Consider the following 23,724-nt stretch of genomic DNA (forward strand, 5'->3'; position numbering starts at 1 on the left):
TGGATCACAGTCCTGTGGCACAGTCCTGCCATCTGTAATTGGTCTTCCAAAAAGAAAACTGGAAGGGGCTCAAAGTTTGCCCTAACTTGTCAGTGAGACGGGAGGACAGAATTGGAAAATAAAACACTTACCCAAACAGTGACTTAATTGTATTAATTCAGTGTCAGTTGTTAGAGTATGTTTATAAAAATGTATGTTAAAATCCAGGAATCGCCTTAACCAGACCTCTCGTCTCCATTTGTAACTTCTGTCTGATTTTGGTTTTTTTGGTATTCATTTTGCTTACAGCTGGAGTAAAATGTAAGTTCTATTTGACTGAGCGCCCTATTTTGTCTTTTTGGTGTTTTCTAGGAAGGCCGTGTGCAACTCCATCCCAGTTTTGGCAACTGTAGCAGCTGTCCACGAAGACAATGCAGAGCATGCTAACTGCTAACTGTGCCTGTGTTTAAGAGGGATCCTACAGGTTTGCTCTTCGGTTTATACTATGCTTTTCATCTAAAAGTGCTAAGGGCTAGAAGTAAGGATGTTAAAATATATACAAGCTCTAGAAGATAAGATTGTGCTTTCACAATGGCTTATTTTGACAAAATTTTAATGAGGCTGCAGTGTATTCTCCTAAGAGTGATAGTCTGAAATCCGACGAGCAAAGAAGCATAGTGCTGATGAAAAAAGCGCTTTGATGTTGTTTCTGTAAATCACAAGCAGTGGAGATTCACTCCAAATAACAAAAAGAACAGATCCATCTTTTTTACTTTGGGGTACACTTTATGTAGGTCCAAAATCTTCAGTCTTATCACTGGGGCAATTTGACTGCTCCAGTGTGTGCTGTTCACTGTGAATTCAGTAAAAAGCTGAAGAAGATTTTACTAAGTGAACTATCAAACTGCACCATGCTGAATGAACATAATGCAGTTTTGTGCTGTAATGGAAGATGAGGCTATTCACTAACCAAGTTATTTTTTGTTTGTTTTTTGGCATGGTTTTTTTTTTTCCTTTCTCCTGGATTGACTCCATTTAAACACCAAGTTGGGGTTTGCTGAACAGTTTATGGAGGCAACACTTGGTTGCACAGAAACCAGTCATGCTGAAACTGCAGTGGGTTTGTCTCCTGGCAGAAGGGATTTCTCTGAAACTACAGTTCACTTTACATCTAAGTTGTGATTATCTTGCTGTCTCCCTTTCATTATGCCATTGTTCTTGGGAGCCAGAGATTTTGTAAGTTATAAGAAAAGGATGTTGCCAAGGGTGTGGGTGGAGAAAGGTGTTGACATGATTTCAATGGAGCTAGATTCCAGCTTTATAACGGGGTAGAGAACCATACAGAGAATAGGCTTTCCTAGCCTGCCCCTAAAATAAGATCAGTTATGAATTTAATGTTGTAAATGGCCACTTAATGGCTTTTTTTAAACAATTGCTTTATACCATTTTTTAAAAAGGCACTTTCCTGTGTAGAGGGTAAAAATGTTCTGTTACTTTTCATTCTGTCTTCTAGCCATTGTTTCTAATGAAACTCTTCTTAATTTAGTGGAAAATGGGGAATTCAGAAAGCCAATACAGTCTTCAGGGATCAAAAAATCATGCTGCTGCTACAGCTGGTGCCAAGCAGAAGCCTTGCTCTCTGAAAATTCGCAGCATTCATGCTAAAGATGAAAAGTCTTGCTCTGTGCATGGATGGACACATACCAGTAGCAGCTCAAACTACAAATCGAGGTCTCTTGCTAGAAGCTGCCTTTCGCACTTCAAGAGTGGTCAGCCTTATTCATCTAGACTCGGTGACACTGTGGCAAAGGTTTCTAAAAGCAATGCCCATGCCAAACACAGGACAAATGCCTCGGGGGACTACTGCCAAGGAAATAATGGAGTGTTTTTCCCTGAGAACGGTTTCCACTATATTGGCCTTCAAGCTGGAAGTAATCACTCTGCCTCTCGAGAATGCAATGGACACATTTTAAATTGCTACGGAAAGAATGAGAGTCTTGCATCAACCTCCCCATCAGAGGACAGGAGGAGTCCGAAAGTTCTCATTAAAACACTGGGGAAGCTGGACGGTTGCTTGAGGGTCGAGTTCCACAACAGCAGCAACAGCAAGGTACCGACTGAGGAGTCCAGTGGACCGGTCCAGTTGCTGAGGTATTCACCTGCCTTGGAATCTAAGCCGAATAACCTGCTCGACATCAGGAGGAACTCCAGCGCAGACTGTTCTTCAAGCCATCGTCTGTCGCCTACTGATTCAAGGCTTCGATCTAGTAAAGGAAGCTCCCTCAGCTCCGAGTCTTCATGGTATGACTCTCTCTGGGGAAATGCTGGGGATATCAATGAGTTGGATGGTCCGTATTTGACCAGGAGCACTCCAGATACAAGCATTCATGCCAGTTTCCCAGCAAGTGACAACAAGAAGTCCTTCAACCAAAGCTCATCTCTTTCCTCACTCCGAGATCTCTATAAGGATACAAATTTGGAAAGCAGTCCACCTGGGATCAGGCTGTCTGATGAGTATATTGACACTCACGGTAGCTTAAGCAACCGTGTCTCATTTGCCTCAGACATTGATGTTCCCTCCAGGGTAGAGCAGGGAAGTCCAGCATATTACTCTTCCTACACACTCCCATGCAGAAAGTCCAAGCCCCTCAGTGAGGATGCATCCAAGAAGGATACATTAAAAAACCGAATGCGACGCATCAGTGACTGGACGGGAAGTCTCTCGAGGAAGAAAAGGAAGCTGCAGGTATGTACAAACCTCAGCCTAAGTGCCTGAAAGTTGGTTTGTAGATTCCTCTTATAAATGTAGTGACTGCATCACGTTTGTCTGTCTTGCAGGATAATTACTTGCCAATCTTATTTAGTAATTTTTGGAATCCTGAGAAGTATTGCATCCCTGGAGCTGTCTGAAATGTCGACAGCAAAAAAAGTTACATGTTTGTGTGTGCAAAGTTTCCCTTCCTGTTTTGTCACCTTCTTAGCTAACTACTATCTCTGCAGCCTAATCTCTCAGTGAATTAGCTTTTGAAGTCATTGTATTACTTAAAAAGTGACTTGGAGTTTTTAAGGCTTCTCTTTATTTCAACTGTGAAAATATAACCTGAATATCATATATATGCTATGAATCATCATACGTTATCTAAAGAATGTGGAAGGAGCAGTAGAAGAAAGATGTTATAAATATCTTTGCAGGTATTCGCTATTTGTATTACTGGCTTCATCACTTTGGTTTCACTGTCGGTCCACCTCTAGCAAGGCAACCAACTGTAGAGTATCGGCCAGAGCTGCTGGTTCTGCCTCCACCTCTTCTGAAGGCATTGCATGGAGTGCCCTCCTCCTTCCTACTTGTCAGCTTAGTTTACCAGATGGAAAAGCTTGAGTTGCCATCTGGCTTGCTGGGAGGTGGTGGTGTGAAGAAGGAGATGGGAGGAGGGCAAGAGCGAGGGAAGGGATGTACCATTAATAGGAATTTAGGATGCCTGTGGTCAGGAATGAAATTCTCCTCTCTATAGCTGTAGGCCCCAGAATCGGCTCTTTAAATGCCAGATTGTGCCTGGACTTCTACACTTGAGTTCACTAGCTGAGATGGGGGGCAGAGACTCTTTTTGGTTTTGGTTTTAAATTTTCATAGTGTTTTTCGTACAAGTCACTGTGCTTCCCTAAATGAAGTATTTGCTCCCTTTCAGCAACAGTGGGGTGCTGGCCACTTCAGAAGCGAGCAGAGAGAGAAGGGAACACCTACTTTTGCAAATTAGGCAGCAGCTAAGCAGTAGATCATAACACATGCTTTATGTGGCATGTAGAGCAAATGGTGACTCTCGTGTTGGAAATTGAGACAGGTATTGTGCTTAGCAGGCATCTGTCATTGCAATGTAAAACTCTGATGGACCTTTAGGCTCAGAAATAGGTCAGCGTAAGGTTTGCCAGTGTAAATCCCTAGGTAAGGGCTACTGGGACACTGGGAAAATGAAAATGAAAGCTGTTCATCTGGATCACTTCTTTTGTGAGTTGGTGCTCATGTATTTTATCAGATGCTGTCTTTTCACCTTCTTAGTCAGCTGTGAAAGAGAAGGCAGAAAAACTGGAATCAGTAAAGAGCCTCAGTGCCTTGTGCCAGGATTCTTCACCAGTTTCAACATCTGTAGCTGTTCTGGATTTTACAGCCAGGCTTTACATACGATCTCTGCATCCCAGACCTTTGCCATGTATTACTTAGTTATGACATTTTCAGAATGGTATTTGTGATGCACGATTCATAGCTGTTTTGAATTCACTGTGCAGTGAACTGACTTCAGACACAGCAAGGAAATTTGGCTGGCAAGATTGCATAAAGCTAGAATCTGTTTCTGGTAGAAGTAAATCATCCCTAGCTCCAAAAATGGTGATTTCTTAGAAAAAGGCATAGGAAATTGTTAGTCATTGATTTTTATCAGACAAGTATCCAGTGACAGGAAGGATAAGATTGGTAGCAAATGCTTTATATTTTTGCCTTTCTCATGAGGCTTGGTCAGCTCCTTTCTGCCTTGCACGCTTCGACTAACCTGCTGTCTCTTCTGGGGGTTGCTGTGTTGTAGTTTTGTAACGATTATACTCTCACTGGGTCCTCTGGCTTAAAAATGCAGAAGTACCATGCGTGGTTATGATCTGTCAGACAGTTGGTCCCTGTTTACAGGACTGTTCATCATGGCGATTGTAGCCTCCATGCTTTGCTCTGAACATCGTGTCCTTTCCTCAGTACATTACTAATAACTGATTGTGAGTCACTTGGGCTGAATGTAGGTGAAAGCTGGAATGTTTCCCTATAAGCAGGCCTAACTGCCGGTGCTGGCTGGGTGGATAGGTCCCTCTGGCTGCCCTGGTGGAAACAAGTCAGCCAAGCCTCCTGCTTCCTGGGGGCACAGGACCAAGAGGCACAGTCTTGGGATACTGAGGCTAGTCTCTTGCCACTAGAAAGGCAGCAGAGTTTAATCCCCTTCGTGAACAAATGGCAGCTTAAAATCGTGTGGGCTTTTCCCCATCTTGAAAGCTGTTTCCAAACCCTCTTACTCTGATGCTTGCTAATTTGCAGAGTAGATATAGTCCCGGACGGTTTCTTCTGATGCTAATATCCTCCGCTACGTTAGTTATCCTTCCCCATTATTTAATCTGTTATGATTTATTTACAGGCAGAAATGGTATCTTTTCTTGGCCCATATTTGTGGGGCTATGCAGACTCTCTTTGGTCTTCTGTCTTAAGATAGGAAGTCTGTTTTCTTTTCATTCTGGCACCCTTCCTCTGCACCTGTTTTACATCATCTATAAACAGATTTGGATATGGGATATTCCAGAGGAGCCCTCAGCTGTGCCCTGTGCAGTGACTTGGATGTTTCCTGATGTCTGACTTGATCTGATATATCCTGGAATTGAGTTTGCCTTTCCAATAATGGTCTCACGTCAAGACTTGCAGTCATTCTGTGCCATGACCCAATTTTCATTGCATGAGGGTGTCCTAACGCATTCCCTCGATGCATCATTGGTACTCTATTGTATGGCATGTCCTCATTTAGTTTAATCCTTGCTGAAACAGCACTGGGGAGATGGTGTATCACAATATACTATGTGTGAGCAGCAAGGTGTATGTGATGCATGTGACACCTAGGGCTAGAATTTAGGCAGACTTCTTGCACAGTCAGCCACTGCTAAACGTGGTGGTGTAAACTCAGTGTGCAACTGTATAACATGGAGAAAATAAGCAAGCGCTGTGTAAAATGAAAATCCAGCCACCAGAAACAGCTGCTGCAGATAGGTTCTTCAATGAAGTAAATAGCCTCTTTATGGGAATAATTTCTGAAATTTCCTGACTTTATAAGCCAGAGCCCTGAAGTGTGGTGTAAAGAGAATTTAAAAGAAAAGTACATTGAGACAACCTCTTTATTTGGCTTGAACACTGCTATTAGATTCTACTTTCAGCTTGGGTCCTAATGAATTTAGCAGGCTGCATTGTTTCCTACGCTGTTCTTTACAGCTAATTATTAATGCGTCAATTTGTCTAATTGGTATCTTAGCCACTTTAGCTTTTGCATTATCTATAACTATTCCAGGGTGTATCTCAGACATTGAGAGATCTGCTTGAATGCAGCTGAGCAGAAACAGTGGTAGTTTTCTGTCATCACTAGATACACCAGAGAGAAAACAAGCAGAAAGTTGCCTGGCAGGGAAACCACCAGCAGCAGCAACTTGGGTCAGACCTTTTCAGTGGTGACCAGATACTGCTACAGTGACAGCCTCCCTGCGGACCAGCAGAGACTATGTGACTCTGCCAATTCTGTTCTTTAAAAAAGATGAAATACAAGTGATGTTGTCATAGCGAAGTGTATATATTCATTTTGGATCCTGTGTTCATTTACCCTCCTCTGATACTTCCTAGTTTCTACCTTTTCTGTGTGCATGGAGAAAACACAGGACGTGGTTAGTGGCTGTTCATGGACAGGTTGTATCCCACCCTTTTCATTAATGCTTGTTGTTCCAGTAGTGGCCCTTCACAGCAGATACCTTCTCCTGTATGCGTCTCATGTTGTTTTTCTTACTAGTGCTTTGGGACTGAAAGAACTACATATTCTTAATAAACTGTATGTTAATGTTTTCTAGAGGACCCTGGCAGTTCCTGGAGAATAGTCAAACAATTAAAATACAGGATTTTGGCATACTCATACAGTGACAGTAATTAAAATGAGGGTGGAGAAAGCTTCCAGTTTCCCACCGAACTGCAGATGGCTGGCACAGTTGTAGGATCCATGTTGTACGGTTGCTTTGTGGGCATAAACACATTACATGTGTGATTACTTCCCCACCCCCTCCCCCCACTCCCCTGATTTTCCTCCCTTTACCATATAAAAAGCAAAACTGTTGATGTTTAGGGAGTTACTCTTGGAGAACACTGACTAACACTCTGCAATAAGGTTTGAGGAAGGTGCTCCATTACCAGGAGAATTGGATCCTTGTTGCCAGACACAGTAATCTGAAAAGCCAGACTTGAACTTCAATGTACTGTAAGAGAACGTGGGTTTCAGTTCAAGTTGGCTTTTGCGAGGCCACAACCAGCAGTGTCCTGCTGCTTGAGAAGTGGTTTGTCTGGCGATGCTTGGGAAGGCGTGCGATCCCACTGTTGCTCTTGGCTGAGCGCTGGAGGTCCTGATGCTATCAAAACACAGCACAGCTTTTCCACTGCAGTTTTGAAGAGCATCAAGTAGGAAGCAAAGGAACAAAATAGTAGTTGCTTTCAAAGCTGCTGGTGAGAGCAGCTCACAGGAGACCAAGGTTTATTTACTTTAGTCATGTACAGAAGTCTATGAACAAATGCTTTTAGAGAGGCATTCTAAACTTGAAAGTATAATAGCTTTATTATTACTGAGGGTAATAGCTTCACTTCTTGAATTGTTTACAGCCATCTCTTCTCTTCCCTCACACTTTTACTGCAAAAGGCAGCAGGTTTTTTTTTGTGTTGTATGTTCTTAAATCTTGTTTGCTTTTAAGTAGGATCAGCAACACTTGAGTTGGGAAGACAATAAATGGCTTCTTACGATGGATGGTATGGTTCTCGATAGTGAAGTTAGTCCAAGGAGCTCTATCTTGGGCAGTGCGAAAATCCCTGTCTATCACTGGAGCCTGGGAGAGTTGGGAGCAGTCAGGACATTGCTGGGAAAGGCTTAAGAAAGAAAAGGCCGAATCTGTCAACAAGGTCCCACGTCGACAAGCAGTGGCAAGAAATGGGCCTGTGTTAGCATCCCTATCACAAGGCAAAGCTGAAGTCATACCATCAGGCCTGAGTATTTCAGATAAAATTGGCCAGCCCTCTCAATACAAGGGATGAAGCTGCACAATGCACTTAGGAGAAAGGCCCGTTGGTGCTTGATGAGATAGTCAAGCTCCCGGCGGGTTTCCAGCAAGTCAGAAAACACACACCTCTGCAGTCTGGAGACTGGGTTTGTGCCAGTCAGCAAGCATGTCTGTGTTTTTTTAAATCACATCTTCTGTTACATTAGGTTTTTGTCAATTGGTCAATACTAACAAGCTTAAAATATTCTCAACTTTTGACCTGTTTTGTGTTGGTTAAGCACAGTTTATATGACAAATAGAAAGTGGAGGTAAAATCAACCTAGCTGTGCTGAAGCTAAATGTAGCTGCCTCACACAAATGGGGTGTCACCCAAGTATTGAAAACCCTGTAATAATAAAGAAACTTCTTGTGACGCTGTTCCCAGTTGTACTCAAACAGGCGTGTGAGCAGCAGTGCCTGGGTTTCAGCCTGGAGGATGTGGTTGTCTCCTGGAGTCCATCAGGTTTCAGCAAGTAGAAGCCCCAGTAGTTACTAGTGAATTTGGCGATTACTCGCAGGTGTCCGAGTTATCAAAGCTCGCAGACTTAGTGGTTAGGATTTAATGGGGTTCTGTTGAGAAAACCATGAGTGATGGCACTGATGGTGTCAGCGGCTGCCGAGGCAAAGCCTGTGATGTAATGGTGAAAAGCGGTGGCCCTTGATGAAGGAGCTGGCCACGGCTAAACATGAAACAGATTTAAATGCCAAATGAAGTGTGTCTTTTCATCATAGCTCTAGTGAATGACTGCTGACAAATTCCTTTCTTGCACAGGAGCCAAAGTGTAAAGATGGGAGTGAATACTTTGACAGCAGAATGGACAACTTCAGCACGGACACGCTGGCACCATCGCAGTTCTCTGCTTTGCTGTGGTCACCCGGCTCCAGCCATGTCCTGTCCCAGAGAAGCGAGTCTACCAACGCGGTCAGCAGTGATGCCCTGAGGCAGAACATTTATGAAAACTTCATGCGGGAGCTGGAGATGAGCAGGACAAACCTGGAGAATACTGAGACCTCATCGGAAACAGAGGACTCCAGTGGCGAGTCCCTGAGCTCCTTGGAGCAGCTGGATTTGTTGTATGAGAAAGAGCAAGGAGTGGTGCGCAAGGCAGGGTGGCTGTTCTTCAAACCGCTGGTGACCCTGCAGAAGGAGAAGAAGCTGGAGCTGGTCACACGGCGGAAGTGGAAGCAGTACTGGGTCACACTCAAAGGTAAACCACCGCGTTGCTCCTTCGGATTGGCAGGAGCAGTTGTTTCCATTGTGTCTCAGGAACTTCATGCATGCTGGTTTCTGTTAGCAGGTTTAGGGGGATCAGAAATTCATGCCTAACTTTACACGGTCTACCCACATGCTTAAAGTGGAGCATGTCCCTAAGCAGCCCACTGAATCAAGGTGGTGCTCATGTCTTTGGTATTGCATGTGCAGCCTTGTGTTTCATACCATAGCAGGAATTGTTTTGTCTGACTTCCCAGTTTCTGTACTCATGCAGAATTGGGGGGTTTAGAAGATGCTTTTGGATGTCTGGAGGTCAAAGACCAAATTGAACCAAACCTGAGAAAAATACAGAAGTTACACCTCTGTCTTGGGGGGAGTAAAAATTTAAGGATCAGGAGAAGTCCCTGGTGCCCAGTTCCCTGTCACAACCACGCAGTTCCTTGGGCTCTGCTATGAGGTTTACTTAAAGTTGGGGTAAGTTAATGTAAAAATATTCAGTCCATTTCCAGTGCTTCGGGTGACAACGTAGCGAAGAGGTGAACTCCCCAAGTTAGTGCATTTACACAGAAAAGTGTGCGGTTCAGGGCAGAGGAGGCCGAAGCAGCAGCAGGGGAAGCCCTGTGGTGCCCGAGGCTCAGCTGCCATGGACCACTCCCAGGGCTTGCCAGTCTCCCTCCTTTCCCTGGACAGTCTTTCACCGTGCCCACTCCCTGCAATACCAACCCCTTCTGGCTTTCAGCATGCCCACCTTCCCGTCTTCCCCGGCTGCTCCTGCTGTGAAACAGCCCTGTGGGAAGGCAATCCACTTAAAAGGGGCTGCTGCTGGTGGGCTGTGGTGTGATTGCTGTGCTCAGTGCTGCGCTCGCGGTGCATGTTGATTGCTCAGAATAATTGAGGAGGTAGGTGTGCCGCGAGAAGTGTATGGGTGTCAGGAAGTGTGAGAAGGAAAATAACATCTATTGTGGGGAGGAAGAGGAATTTAATGGGTGAGTTCATGGGCTTGTTTTTTTTTTTTTTTTTAAATTGCATTCATAGGATTTGCCTTTCAGTAAATATAATGCTAAGTTAATGAGTAAGGAAATGATCAAACTTAATAATTTCCTAGCATATCTGGGGCTGGAGGAGAGAAAATACAAACTTTCCCACAGGTTGCCCTTTTCAAAATTCTGCATGGGTGTAGACTTGAAGAAAAATGAACAGCAAACAGCAAATGCTGGGAATGTTGTCCTTGATAGTGCTGATTTAAAAGAAGCAAACTCGCAAGATTGTAGCGATTCCGCCTAATAATTCAGGGACTTGCTATCAAGGGATCAAAATGTAGGTAGTCTTAACAATTTAAATCACTTACCCTGATCATCAGGTAGCATGATTTGTGCTTACAAGCAGTGTATACAAAGGGAAAAACAATACCTGAATACCACCTTCTTATTGTATGTGTTTGCATTATGAAGTATGAGTTTGATCTGCCTCTTCTAAAATTAAAGTAGTTTCTAAACAATCATATCAAAACTCTAAACTGAAATACATTACATACTAGTAGTTTGTGCATTTCTGGGATAATGAAGCTCTGGGAAGGAATTTAGGTGCTTCGTGTTCATTTTTTTGCTATAAAATTGGCTTATTGATGACCTTAAACAAGTTACATCCCTTCTTCCTACCTGAATTTCCCCAGCTATAAAAAAGGAATAATAAAATTCTCTGTAAAAAGCTTTATTAACATGTATTATAAGAAGAAGTATTAGATACATTCATGGTGCAGAATCTCTTCCGCTTTGTTAGCTGTTTTAAATATACATTCCTCATTTCCTTGATCTCGTACCTTTATTGTCCCATGGAGACTTCTGATGCCAAAATAAACTTGCCTGTCTGGATATCAAGGCGTAGTTCTGTTTTCATAATATGCTATATCAAGATCAAGGCGCTTGCTTTGGTTCCCCTTATACAGGGTTTTGAATAAATCTGTATTTAATTTGTTCTTGAAGTTTAAATAGCCAAGATATTTAAAAATATGACTTAAAATAGCCACATATGCAAATGGAGAACAGCATGTTTCTTTGCACTCCGTTGAGATGTGTTTAATTATAAATACGCAGAAGGCTTATAACCATCTGGTTACCTGCCAGACTTCAAAGTATACATGTCCTGAGGCCTCTGCTCTGCTCCCAGGGCCATGAAGACCTGAGCTTGCATAGTAACCCTTTAACAAGAGGAACTCTCTTTGCCGTCTGTCCTGTCTAATTAGTTTATTTTAATGAGGGAAATTGCTTTCCAGTTGCCCTCCCCCTTCAGTTCAAGTTTTGATAAAAATACTTGGATGATAATCAGTCCCAGTGTGTCTGTCAGATTTTATGAAACTAGCTGCTTCCAGGTTTCACTTGGCTTGACCCGAAGTTATACCTGGGGTTCCATACACCTGAACACACATGCCCTTCAAAATTTTTTATTTATGTACATATAAACTGTCAGGATAAAAACTGACATATCTTTAGTTACCTTTTTGATAACACATAGGGGAAATACGGGAGTTTAAAATAGAACTTAATTTGCACTTTCCTAAAAAGCAGAAGTGGAGGTGGTTGTACAGTCCTGCTGCTGCTGAATGCAAGAGGGGACTTGGTTTTGTTGGTTTAGTTTGCCCTGTTATGTTGAAATGATGACAGAAGTGCCATGTCTGATATGCAGAGTGTAACAAACCATATCCTTCTTTTCCAACTGCAGAGATCTCCAAGTGTTTCCGTGTCATAAAGATCATCAAGTGAGGGCTGCTAAGGGGAAAGGATAGGACCAACTCTGTAGGATTTGCTATTACCTAAATATCCTGCCAGACACTCTGGACAGTAATAGAAAAAAGTGCACTTAAATAGTATAGAGGCATTTGTATTTATTGGATTCTTTAATTTGAAAACTTTTCAGTCGTCAGATGATTTGGTCAGTAATCTCCGATACATATTTCCCTTTTTCTTGTGACTTGTACATTCATTGGCACTGAAGAATGTGATGAAATCCATCTGATGGGCTCACTTTTCATACACTTTAGATTTGGGCTGTATGAGGACCAGAGTATTCCATGTCATAACTTTTCACAGCAAACGTGTCCCATAAACACTATTAGGCCCAGCTTTTCCCTTTATTGGACAGAAGAATCCAAAAAACCTTGATTTTGGTTCTGATTTCAGATTTTACCTTTGAGGAAGCTCCCCTCAAATTTACATGACTTTGGCTGATGTGTCTGGGATTTTTAATACAGCGTTAAGTGTAAATGTTACAGAATTACTAAAATAAAGGTTGAACTCTGTTTTTACCTAACTATTTTAAAAGCATCCACAGAGGAAACATTTCTGTTTTGCAGTTTTTGCTACATCCCCTTGATATGCACTTCCTTGGCATATTTGCATGTGCATACATACACACAGTGTGTCACACAGAGAAACACCAACAGCCCGAAAATCAGCAGGTCAACCCAAAATCTCAGTTTTGGTGCTGCCCTGTGTTGTGCTGCCTCTTTGCTTTGAAGGAAAAACAACAACAAAAAGGGGGCTAGAGAGATGACAATGCTGTAGCCCTAGCAAACTCAATCCTTGTATTGGCTGAATTTCAAGTCCTCTACTGAGTATGTATAGGGCTTACAGCAGTAATATATTAATGGATTACTAGCCCCTAAGGGACCACTGTGATCATTTAGTCTGACTTGCTGTGTAATGCAGCCATAGGTCTTCTCTAAATAAATTCCTGAATGAATTTGAGCATATCTTTTGGAGAAGGTTTGGCTTGCTGGAGAATCCACCATCAGCCTCAGATTTTTCTAACTGCTTAGGTTATCTGCAGTTTTCAAAATGTGGTTATAGTATCTGGTCTTAGTTCTTCCAGGTCACACATTCAGCCATAGTAAGTATAGTATTAATTTATCTTGTGAATTAAAAAAAGCACCAAACGCTCTGTTATTAAACAGCCGTTTCCCGGGGTGAAAGTGAGGTTTATTTACTTGTTTTCTCTGAATGCACAACTAGCCCAAGAAATTCTTGAGAAATCTAGTTTATAACTAGATTATTTTAGTAATGCACTTCAGTCTGTGACCCCTTGAACAGGCAAATGGGTGCATCTCAGAGGATGGTGGATTATATAGCATGGGGCAGGAATGAAAGGCTGGTGGGGATGGAGGGGACAGGCCCTTCTTGAGCCAGCTTCACTGCCAAAGGCAACATGGCAATGTAGTCATACTGCTGGGGACTGGGATCAAGTCCCCTCTGCTGTCCTCCAGAAGTAATTCCTCCTGTTACACTCAGGATTGTCATTGTCAAGGATGAAGTTTGTTTCCTGGATGCAGGTTTCATACCTTAGATGCTACACTATCTACAAGACTGGATATGCTCAAATTCAGCCCCTTTAAACTGTATTAAATTATTCAGAATTGTCTTAGTCTCCAATTTGGAGGTAGGTTCAAGGAAATCCAGTTTATATTTGAGAAGTTTATTCACCAAGCATGTTGTTCGAAGACAAAAGTTTCTGCAAATCTTTTCAACAAATACAAAGATTTCTTAGGTGGCCGTTCTGAAATAGTTGGTTCAATTTAATAAAGAAATACAAAAGCTGATTTAGCTAAGCAAGAATTAATCTTTTCTACATTCTTTGACTTTTTAAGAGGCTGAGTTTATTCATAGAATCACAGAATGGTTTGGGTCAGAAAGGACCTTTAAAGATCATCTAGTCCAACCCCCCTGCCATGGGCAGGGGCATCTTTCATTAGATCAGGTTACTCAAACCCCATCCAATTTGACCTTGAGTGCTTCCATGTTGAGGTATCCTGTTTTATTTTTTAATTCCATCGATATTTGTTGTGTCCCTATTAGAAGTCTGTTCCAAATTTTCATTGACAAATTCATCATTAACTTTGCCTACTTTCCAGTTTAGAAGATCTTACTTTTTTTCTCTATTTCAAAAGAGGGGCAGAACTGATGTTCCCTGTCACTGAAGGGTGTCTTAATTCACAAAAGCATTAATAGAAGAGAACTCAAATGGGAGATCCAGAACTTACCTTCTCCTTATGTTTTTTTGTCCCTCTGAACTGCAAAGGTTGTACTCTGCTGTTTTACGAGACCTATGGAAGAAACTCAATGGAACAGAGCAGTTTGCCTCGATATGCCCTTTTTGCAGAAGACAGTATAGTTCAGTCTGTTCCAGAACATCCCAAGAAAGAAAACGTGTTCTGTCTCAGCAATTCTTTTGGAGATGTCTACCTATTTCAGGTAACAGTATGCATATGTAACTTTGTGGTTGTTTCCATCTTCGAATGTGTTTGTGAGTATGCACATGCATGTGTATATGATTGTATATACGCATGCACACACACACATCATACTTGACATAAAAATAATAGCATAATTACACCATTACACTATACTATTATAATATTGATTTAAGTGTGTGATATGACTTCAAGTATATGATATTACACCAGTTGGCTCAGTCAATTATGCTGCAGAAATAAGAACAACAAAAATCACAAATCTGCAAGACACTTTTGGTGCCTGGTTGTTACAAGCTTCTAGAAAATCAGCTTTATTATCAGTTTTTTTCACATCTATTAGCATTCCACACTTACAGAATGGTGTGCTCAACCCTGAATCTGCTGGTCTCAAAGAAAGTTTGCTTGAGCAAGATGTTCAAAACAGAAGGCTAAAAATAATCTAAAGATCTTGGCTGCTTAACTGCACCACTGGAAATGTTAATAAAGAACAGTATTATTTGGAACTGCCTGCATAGAAACATGTTGATTCATAGGCGCACTTGTAAATATCTCCAGAGACACTTTGCAGATGTATTCTCTTTACCTTGCTGTCCTCTCTCCACTAACTTGGCATTTTTAAGTAAGGAAACATCTCTCCTCAGACCTTGCATGTAAAACCTCTGTTGCCCTGTTACCTGCAGAAGAGGAGATTTATCTTTGAAACCTGTTGGGTTTTACCTTAGTTAATTGGAGGGATGAAGAATGCAAGTCACATCTTTCCCAACTCTCATGGGGCTCTGTTGTGCTCCTGGAGCTCTCAGAACTTGCAGGTCTAAGAAGCAGAAGCTGAAGGTTGCAGGCAAGTCATGATGGAGTGCAGGAAAAGCTCACACTTCCTTTATTTGTACAGTTTTGAAGACAAAACCTTATTTCACTCATTTTAAGATAAAGGGCCTAAGATCACAGTGAACCCATCAAGCACTTCATGTCCTAGAGCTGCTAATTTCCCCCCCCCTTGTCTGCTCATAATGTTGCGCCATTGATTTGTTTCACAGGCGACAAGCCAGACGGATCTGGAAAACTGGGTTACTGCCATACATTCAGCCTGTGCTTCCCTCTTTGCGAAGAAGCTTGGGAAAGAGGACACTGTTAGGCTGCTGAAAAATCAAACTAAGAGTCTCTTCCAGAAGATTGACATGGATGGCAAGATGAAAAAGATGGCAGAGTTGCAGCTCTCAATTGTTAGTGATCCAAAAAACAGGAAGGCCATAGAGAATCAGGTACTGGAAACAATATTTTTACAGGAGAATATTTATCGTTATTTCTTGCTTTGGGCTCTGACAGTCTGTGCTTTCTAGGCCTGAGCGTAATTGTCTTGGGGAGAGCTGGCATGGTAGTTGTAATTATTTCCAGGTTTCTACAGCAATCCAGAGCAGCGCGGGAGGTGGGCTCCTCAAAGCTGAGGATCAGACCGATCTGTTTTATGAGCACAAAGCTATTTCTTGTCTCTTCTGGAAAAATGTAATTAATTTTCACTGGTTTATGATATACTTAGCTGTTAATAATATCTAGCTGTTACATGGCATATCACAGAATATACAGTATGTTCTGGGAATAATTTAGTTTATTATTGAATTGCAGTAGAGATTTAAGAATAGGTACTTAGCAATACTGTTCTGCACCTTAAGGGAGGATATGAAGAGTACGTTATGCAAATAAAATTGGAGGAAGGACTGAGGCAAACAAAACCATGTGCTTCACTTGAAATTTAGCCATGACTAGAAGGCCAGGATCCACTAGGCTTCTTAAAAAGCCCCGTAGGAGTCTAAATGAGAACAAGAAGTCAAGACTGGAGTTTTCCATCCTAGGTGAAAAAGCACTGCTGTGAGTACCACTGGAGCATTATACCAGTATCAATTCAAAGAAAAGGGGGACACTTAGTCACTGACAGCACTTCTTGTAACACTCTCTGGTTGCATGCTGAAATTTTTATCTCAGCATAAGCCCAGGCCCATTGCTGCTTAGCTTGAGAGAGCTAACATGCTAAAGGCAACATGTTGGCTGGAGCAGACAAAAGGTTTGCATCCAAACTTGTATCTAGGCAAATTTTATTTCATTGCAGCAAGAAATGAGCTGAGTCATCAATTGCCTCCCCCTGCAAATCTGAGTATGGCTTCTGAACGCCTGATGTGTTATTCTGATCATTCATGTTTTCATATTATGGTGGTAGGAATGCCTGAACCTTGGCTAAAGCAACAGTTTAGCGCTGAGGAAGATTCACCACAGAGATTTGTTTTAAAACAAAATCCGGAATAACTGCCCCAGGATTTAGTGTTCATGGTGTGTATGTACCTGGGGATTTTAGCCAAGCCCTGCCTAAGACAAAAAGTCAGGGCAGGTTGATGAGTAGCTAGAACTGTTCCTCACTAAAAATGCTCACCCTATCTGTACGGTGGTGCCTAGGCTCTGCTCTCACTTCTAGCCTTACTCTGCTCTTGCTTCTAGCATGTGAACCGGGAATTACTCCAGTGATAACCTTATGGAAGTACATTTTGGCGTGTTGAGATCTTGCCCATGTCCCCAGTTTTGCAGGCAGCAACTGGCAAAAGATGCTTTAATTAGACATGCTAAGTGTTCAGGCAAAGACCTCACTACCCAGGGCCTCTTATATACTAAACTCGTCTAGTAGCTTAGCCTAATAGGTCTGTGGACTGAGGTTGCCGAATCTTTTATTTTAATAGGCCATTAACAGAAGACATCTGATAATCTGAATTCGTTGACTGGTATTTAAAAGCCCATCTCTACCTGCCCTTCCAGTCAGAGTAGCTGTTGCTCTGTCATTACTTTAGGCTGCACATTATGGCCTCTTGAGTAGCAACCAAAGTTTATTTCCTTTGATCCAATACAGAATAATTATATTTCTTTGGTTAGTGGAACACTTTTAGTTTCAGGAACTTGATGCTTATAATATTTTAAATTCTTACTATACTGGTTTGAACTTGAAGGGCAAACTGACTGGTGCTGACTACACTGTCAAGCTCTTGTAGCACACTTCAGGCTGAAGCTATATGAGCAGAGTTCAAAAAGTATGCAGGTTTGTGTAGGGATTTGTGGTGCAGATGTTCATAAGCCCTTTGAGTGCTCAGGTGTTCATAATTTATTTCCAGGTCACTATATGTCATGGTCCAGAGCCTAGTGAGGTGAATGGAGCAGGAAGAACGTTAAGCATCCTTTTATTGCAGTAGGTTTTGAGACTTAGAAGAATATACAGATTTCTAGAGATGTCTAGTGCTTGAAACAAGTGACGCACTGAGGAAAAATCATGATGTATATTAACTTAATTTATACCACCCCCCCCCCCCCGATTAGATACTGATGCTAGTAGTTTATTTAGAGTCAGCTGAAGAGTGTTGACGATGCTCTCTTAATATCTGCTGATTAGATGTTCTGTCCCTGAACAACTGCCTTTGTTTTCCAGCTCAGTCCCTGCAAGAAGCTGCCTGTGTTGTGCTAGAACTGAAATCCATCATTAGGGCTGCAGAAGATTTATTCCTGTTAATGTTCTGCCTATGAATGTCTCAAAACATTGAATGAGGGTAAACCAGTGAGACAAGGAGTGAGATGGATCATGTGCAAACATCTGCTAGTTAGCAAACAATAAATTTATAATGAGCCTTTTCTCCAGTCTTGATCCCTTTGATCTCTGTAAAACATTTCCTTACAATTGCTGAAGGTTTGCTGGCAAAGTCACTTCAGACAAGAGTCAGTCAATAACTGGGTTTCCTAATCTTTTGATTTGATGTCTCGGAGATTGGCTTTTGCAAAGGAAAAAAAATAAATCTTGATGTAATTAGTAACTGAGAATTCTTACTATACTTAGGAAGCTAACAATTTTGAAAAACGTTATTCCTGAGGGAAAAGTTTGCATGTATGTAGCTTAGTTGTTTAGTAACTGTGGTGGTTTAGTTGTCTTTTGCCCACTTTGAGTAACAAGAGGAATATAAATTCTGGGTTTGGTTTTGTGTAAATCTGGTGTTTTCAATCATGTGGCAGTTATGATTGTCCATGCTGAAGTATATTGTGTTGTCAATACTGGAGTTTATAAACATGCCCTACACTCAGTGCTGGAAAACTTCACTGGTGATACATTTTGGGAAGTCAGCGGAAATATTGTGATTGACTTCAGAAGGACCACGGTGATTTTTTATGTAGAAAGATGAGGCACAGTCTTAATTTACTTCCGCTGGGGAATTATCTTGGAAACTGTGATTTCTGTATCCTTTCTCCTTTTCCTTCCTCTTCCTCTAAAAAGCAACCACCCTACCTCAACTTTCTATTTTCTTTCACATCTGTATTGATTTAAAACCAGTACTTCTCTGCTGAAGACTCAGTAATTCACAGGGCTTTACAAGCAAAGAAAACCTTTACTTCTTTCGCAGTTACCATCACCTGAAAGGCAGTTGCAGTAAGGAAACTTGGACTTCTAAAATTGCTATAGGTATTTTAATGTACATACATGTTTCTTTTTGGTGTCCAGCAAATGGACTGGAGAAGCTCATCTTGATACTATCTTTTAAATTTGGTGGATTTGCAGGCTAGCAATTGATAAAGCTAGTGCTAAACAGAAGTGCAAGCAAAAAAATAAGGAAAATGTTGGTTTTCTAGATAAATGATTGTTTTAGAGACTTGATGCTGTCAAACTGGTTGAGAAATGTCTTCAGCCTTGTGGCCTAGATCAGGGATTCTCTCTATCTAGGTTTACTGGTCCAATAATAATGATAGACTTAGTAACTGTTTAAGAGAAAATGGGAGCCCTTCACATAGCTATTGGTATCCTTGGGCAGTTTAGAAGAGATCAATGAAGCATCTGCGAGAGCAGTGTACATACAGCAGCCAGTCCCAGTAGGGCACTGATGGCATGACTGGAAATCCCAAGCCTGCACGTACTACCTATAGCCACGTGTGTTTTTATTACTATATGCAATAAATATGTTGTGGGTGGTGGTATTCCCCCAGGGTGTAACTTCTCCCCTGAAGAGAATTAGGATGAAAGGTAGCAACTTTGAAAATCCCCTGGCGCAGAAACGAATTTCAAAGCCCGTCTTTAAAAACATTTTAGTTTTCCTAGCTGTTTAACCTGCTGGAGAAATCACAGTGTTTGCTATGATTATGGAGCCCTGTCTAACTGCTAATGAAGTTAGTGAAAAGGATTATTAGCATTTATTTAGAGCTCTTTTAACAAAATGTTGCACATTAAGTCAAAAGTGGGGCTGTCTGTGCCTGTAGAAGTGGTTTTAATGGGATGGAAAATCTACCTCACAGTGAAGGCACCGCAGCTCTGGTTGTACTTCTTTATGTACTTGGTATATATGTCTATTCTGTTGTCTCATTTTAGACCAATAATATGAATAATAGTTACTTGACAGAATTCTGGGTTTTTCTCTTCAAATTTTAATATGTCGGTATAATCATGTTTTCCAACTTATTCAGAGGTTTCTGATGTGATTCATGTTTTCTGTGCATATGATACTTAACTTACTGATCAGATGGGTTATGAACATAGGTATTTACTTGCAGGCACTGAAATGATGAGGCATTAATGAGAAGAACATGCTTGGAGGTAGTTTTTATGGATGTTTTCATATGTGTCCTCCAACTAAAAGTAGTTCGTTGCCATAAAAAAATAAGGGGATCAGTAAGGTGGTAGTCATTAAATCCATTAGTACCTTTCTTTCTTCTCTGTAGTGGTCTTTGGCTTTCTACACAGACCATATATTTTAAACAAAAAAAAGTACTGAAGTTATCTGACTCTTTCCCTTTTCTCTCACATTTATAGGAAGATGGTTGGCATAGTTTTGGGAATTTTATTCTTCAGGCTCCCCAAAGCTCAGATTTCATGTCTTAATTTTCTATAAAGCATCTGATGAAACATTGTCTGACATTCAGATGAAAATTCACAATAACAACACTCCAAGAGAATCTTTTTAGGGAACTTCGCTAACACTTGCCAGTTTTGCCACATAGAAATTAAACTTGAATTGCAATGAACCCATTATTTTTTTTTCTTCCATACCCTCCTAAACTAAAAAACATTATCTAAACTTGTTAGAACAGGTCTTCAGTTTGGGTGATCTTTGAACTGGCTAGAGCAGAGCTCTGCTTTCTGAGCGGTTCAGCACTATTTCTTTTCAGGTGCCACTCTCCAGTGTAGGATGGTCCCTCCCTACATCATTAGCAAAATCCTTCTCTTTAATAGTAGTAGGCTGTCACTAAGGAATGAAGTGAGTAGGCAGCCAGAAAGTTAGGGAAGGTCATGTCCATTCTCCTCACCGCTGTAATTACAGTTTTGCAGATGGGTGAATTTTCTATCTTTGTTTCACAAAGATTTAGTATAAAATAATGAAAAATTAATAACCTATTACTCAATGTGGAGTTACATAACACTGTCTCATACGATGAAGCTGGTGGGGGAGCATGTGCAGAAAGGGCTGGTCTTCTGGGTTTTGGGGAAGGAGAGCTGGATAATGAGATTCAGTGGCTTTCTTAATTACATCCCTAGCTATAGACATACACGTTGTACTGCAAATTTCTATCAGATTATTGACAAGAATGTAAATTGGGTACATGTGGGTGCACTTTTGTGCTATCAGTGGTATTGGGAATAAGATTTCCTCTGTCTGTTTTGGTGAGAAATGATGAAAATTCTATCCTTCCGAAACAAGCAGAAAGATGGCATTTATTGTAAAAAAACCTCCTATTTTCATGTTATTTCAGGAAGTTTTCTTAACCGTTTTTTAAGTCACTAGGCAGAATGAAGAATGAAGGGTATTGCTAATTGCACATAATTTTTGTTGTACTCTATTATGTACCCGTTTTTATTTCTTTGAGCTAAAAGTTATGACGGTGTCTCTGTAGTGTCCTTTATAGTAATGGAATTTCTGGGAGAGTGATGTTTTTTCTTCTTCGAGTTCTCTTTAGGAAAAATGACAATAGAAACCTTTTCCTTCTCCCCAGAAACCAAGTGACTCATTTATCCAGATGGGTACAATATGAATTGTGTCTGAGAACCAGGGACTGGAATGCGAAGAGTTTGGTGGTGTTTGTAATGTGGTTGAAAAGCTGTTCATATGAAACAGCAGCAGAAGTTTCTTTTAAATCCATAAAGTTCCCTACATCAGCTTGCAGAGACACTTTCCATCTGGGAAGAAGATGTTGCGTAGGGGAAAATTCTGAATTTTTTACTGCTATAGATAGTGAATTGTGTCAGTGAGTAGCTCATGTTTCTATGTGGTATAAGAACTATCACTAAATCCAATCAGTTTTAAAGGCTTAAGCACTGAGAGAAGGTCCTCCTCCCTGTGCATCTTTTCTTTTGCGCTGCCTTAAATAAGTGCCAAGTGGGAAACTGGTATTTTGTTATCAGGTGAGCTGTCCAGGAAGTTTCTTCCATCCTTCCTCTGGGTCCTTGAAGTATTGCTACCTCAGGTTGATAACTGTGTCATTTCTGGCACTGCTTTCTACCATTCATGTACTGGTTTGCGTTTTATTACACTGAACTCTTCTTACTTTCTACAGAACAGGTATTTGAAAATGAGACGGTCCTTCCCCAGCCCCCCAAAAGATGCTGTATGCTCTGTGGTGTAAGAAGGGTGAGGAGCCCAGGACCATCCCTGAGCCACACTGTTGGCACTGCCTTCGCTGGGACTGTCGGGGCCCTCCCTTTTACAGTCTGCAAACCCTAAGCATGTTCGAGTGGGGGTGAAGGTGCCACTAGAAATGTCACCGGCAGAGAGAACTGTATAGCATGTAGGAACTATGGGTCCCCATGTCACCTGCTGGAAACCACTGGTCTCTATTGTCTGGTCTGAATGTATTTACCCCTTGCCTTTTCCAAGCTACCACTTTAGAGTTACCTATAGAAAACTTAGCAGGGTTATTGAATTAAGAGAGACCTGCTTTCAAGTATCTTCCTTTAGCTCATCTGCTTGTGTGATTTAAAATGCAATTAATTTACAGTTGTTTCTTAGTGTCTGAATAGATGCTTCACTAGTGTGGAGGAGGATTGGCTATTTATGTTCTGAAAATTATCATTACTCTTAAAAACTCATTCCTGAACTAAGTCTCTGATGCAAAAGCTCGTCCCCTCACTTAGCACTCCCCATGTAATTAGTGTCTTGTCCCTGCACCAGGCTCCCTTGCATGAGTTCTCCTGGTGGCCCAGGCTAATTAATTCATGGCCCTAATTCTTAAGGCTTACCACATTTTACTGCTTTCTATCTCTCTGCCACAGCCTCCTCTTTCTCTCTACATTACAGGGATCATGCTAGACTGAATAAATTTATTTGGGTGGCCCCTCCTTGCCTTTCTCCCAGGCTCTCTCCTGCTGCCACTAAACCCAGAAATTCTTGCCTAACATTTGCCTGTACCGAGAATGACATCCATCCTTTCCTCTAGGAAAAGCATTAAAGGCTTTTCCGAGAAATTGACATGGAGGTTTTGAAGCAGTGACTGAGAAAGGACGGTTTTGGAGGCCCCAGGTGCTGTAGCTGGCGGTGCAGGCAAGCACAACAGCTGAGGAGGGCACGCGGGGAGTGTTTCACGTGTGCTCACATGTGCTCACGTGTTTCGGCGTGCCTCACGTCGGGCTGTACCTCTTATCTCTTTGCAGACTCGCTTCATGCTGCTGTTAGCCTTTGTCACCCATTCCTGCTCTCGCGGCTGTCTGGTGCATCCACTTTTTCCTGTTTGCTTTTGAGCAGATTTCAAAGGGCCGTTTTGTCTGTGCATGAAGAAGTTAAGTCCCTGAGCTGTCTTCCGGGCAGTCCTCCCACGTGGGACAGAGTTTTGCCTTGCACAATAGCAGAATAAGGATCGCAGCAGCTCGTCTGCAGGCTGTAAATTAACTTCATGGACCAGGTCATACTGTGCTTTGAAGTTGTTGCTTTTTTATTTGTGTGCTTCCCCCATTTAGTCTTCAAGAATATAAATCTTTAGGAGGAATTATCATAGTTTAAAGGGCTTAGACAAATAGCAGCTGGTATTAGTTCGTGGTCTCCAATTGGTTCCAGACATCCCTGGTTTTGATAAGACTAGAAGACAATCCCAGAAATTCCCTGCCTACAGCTTTTGCTAATGCCATTAAAAGTAACATCATGATTACGAATGCTTTTGGAGCTGATTAGCTAGCATCCTGCATGACTGATAAACACCATAATTTAATTATTTATGTAGAATGTCCTCATGTTGTACCCCACTCCCCCTTCTTAGATTACCCTTATTTTAAAATACAACTTAGTACAAATATTTAATGGGGATTTTGAAGAAAGCCTCAGAAACACAAGGATGCCTGTGTTCAGCTCGTGCTCAGTGGGGACAGGATGCTCCACTAGAGCAGTGCCCAGAACAAGCCTTGCTCTGTTCCCAAGCTATTCAAAGTTGGCTTGGCTCTGTACCC

At 41.6% G+C, this 23,724-nt stretch overlaps 1 protein-coding gene across 1 annotated transcript in view; it reads left to right on the plus strand.

The window, feature by feature from the left end:
* Nucleotides 1-352: 352 nt before the first annotated feature.
* The window catches only part of TIAM2 (TIAM Rac1 associated GEF 2), a 92,161-nt gene continuing 68,789 nt past the window's right edge, over nucleotides 353-23,724 (plus strand). The window contains 5 exon segments of the mRNA XM_069787059.1: nucleotides 353-463; nucleotides 1,493-2,725; nucleotides 8,606-9,041; nucleotides 14,117-14,289; nucleotides 15,326-15,550. Of these exon segments, the coding sequence (XP_069643160.1) occupies nucleotides 1,532-2,725; nucleotides 8,606-9,041; nucleotides 14,117-14,289; nucleotides 15,326-15,550 (2,028 nt within the window). The 5' untranslated portion in view covers nucleotides 353-463; nucleotides 1,493-1,531.

The sequence above is a fragment of the Haliaeetus albicilla genome, chromosome 7 (genome assembly GCF_947461875.1).
Source record: "Haliaeetus albicilla chromosome 7, bHalAlb1.1, whole genome shotgun sequence".
In the NCBI taxonomy this organism is placed as follows: domain Eukaryota; kingdom Metazoa; phylum Chordata; class Aves; order Accipitriformes; family Accipitridae; genus Haliaeetus; species Haliaeetus albicilla.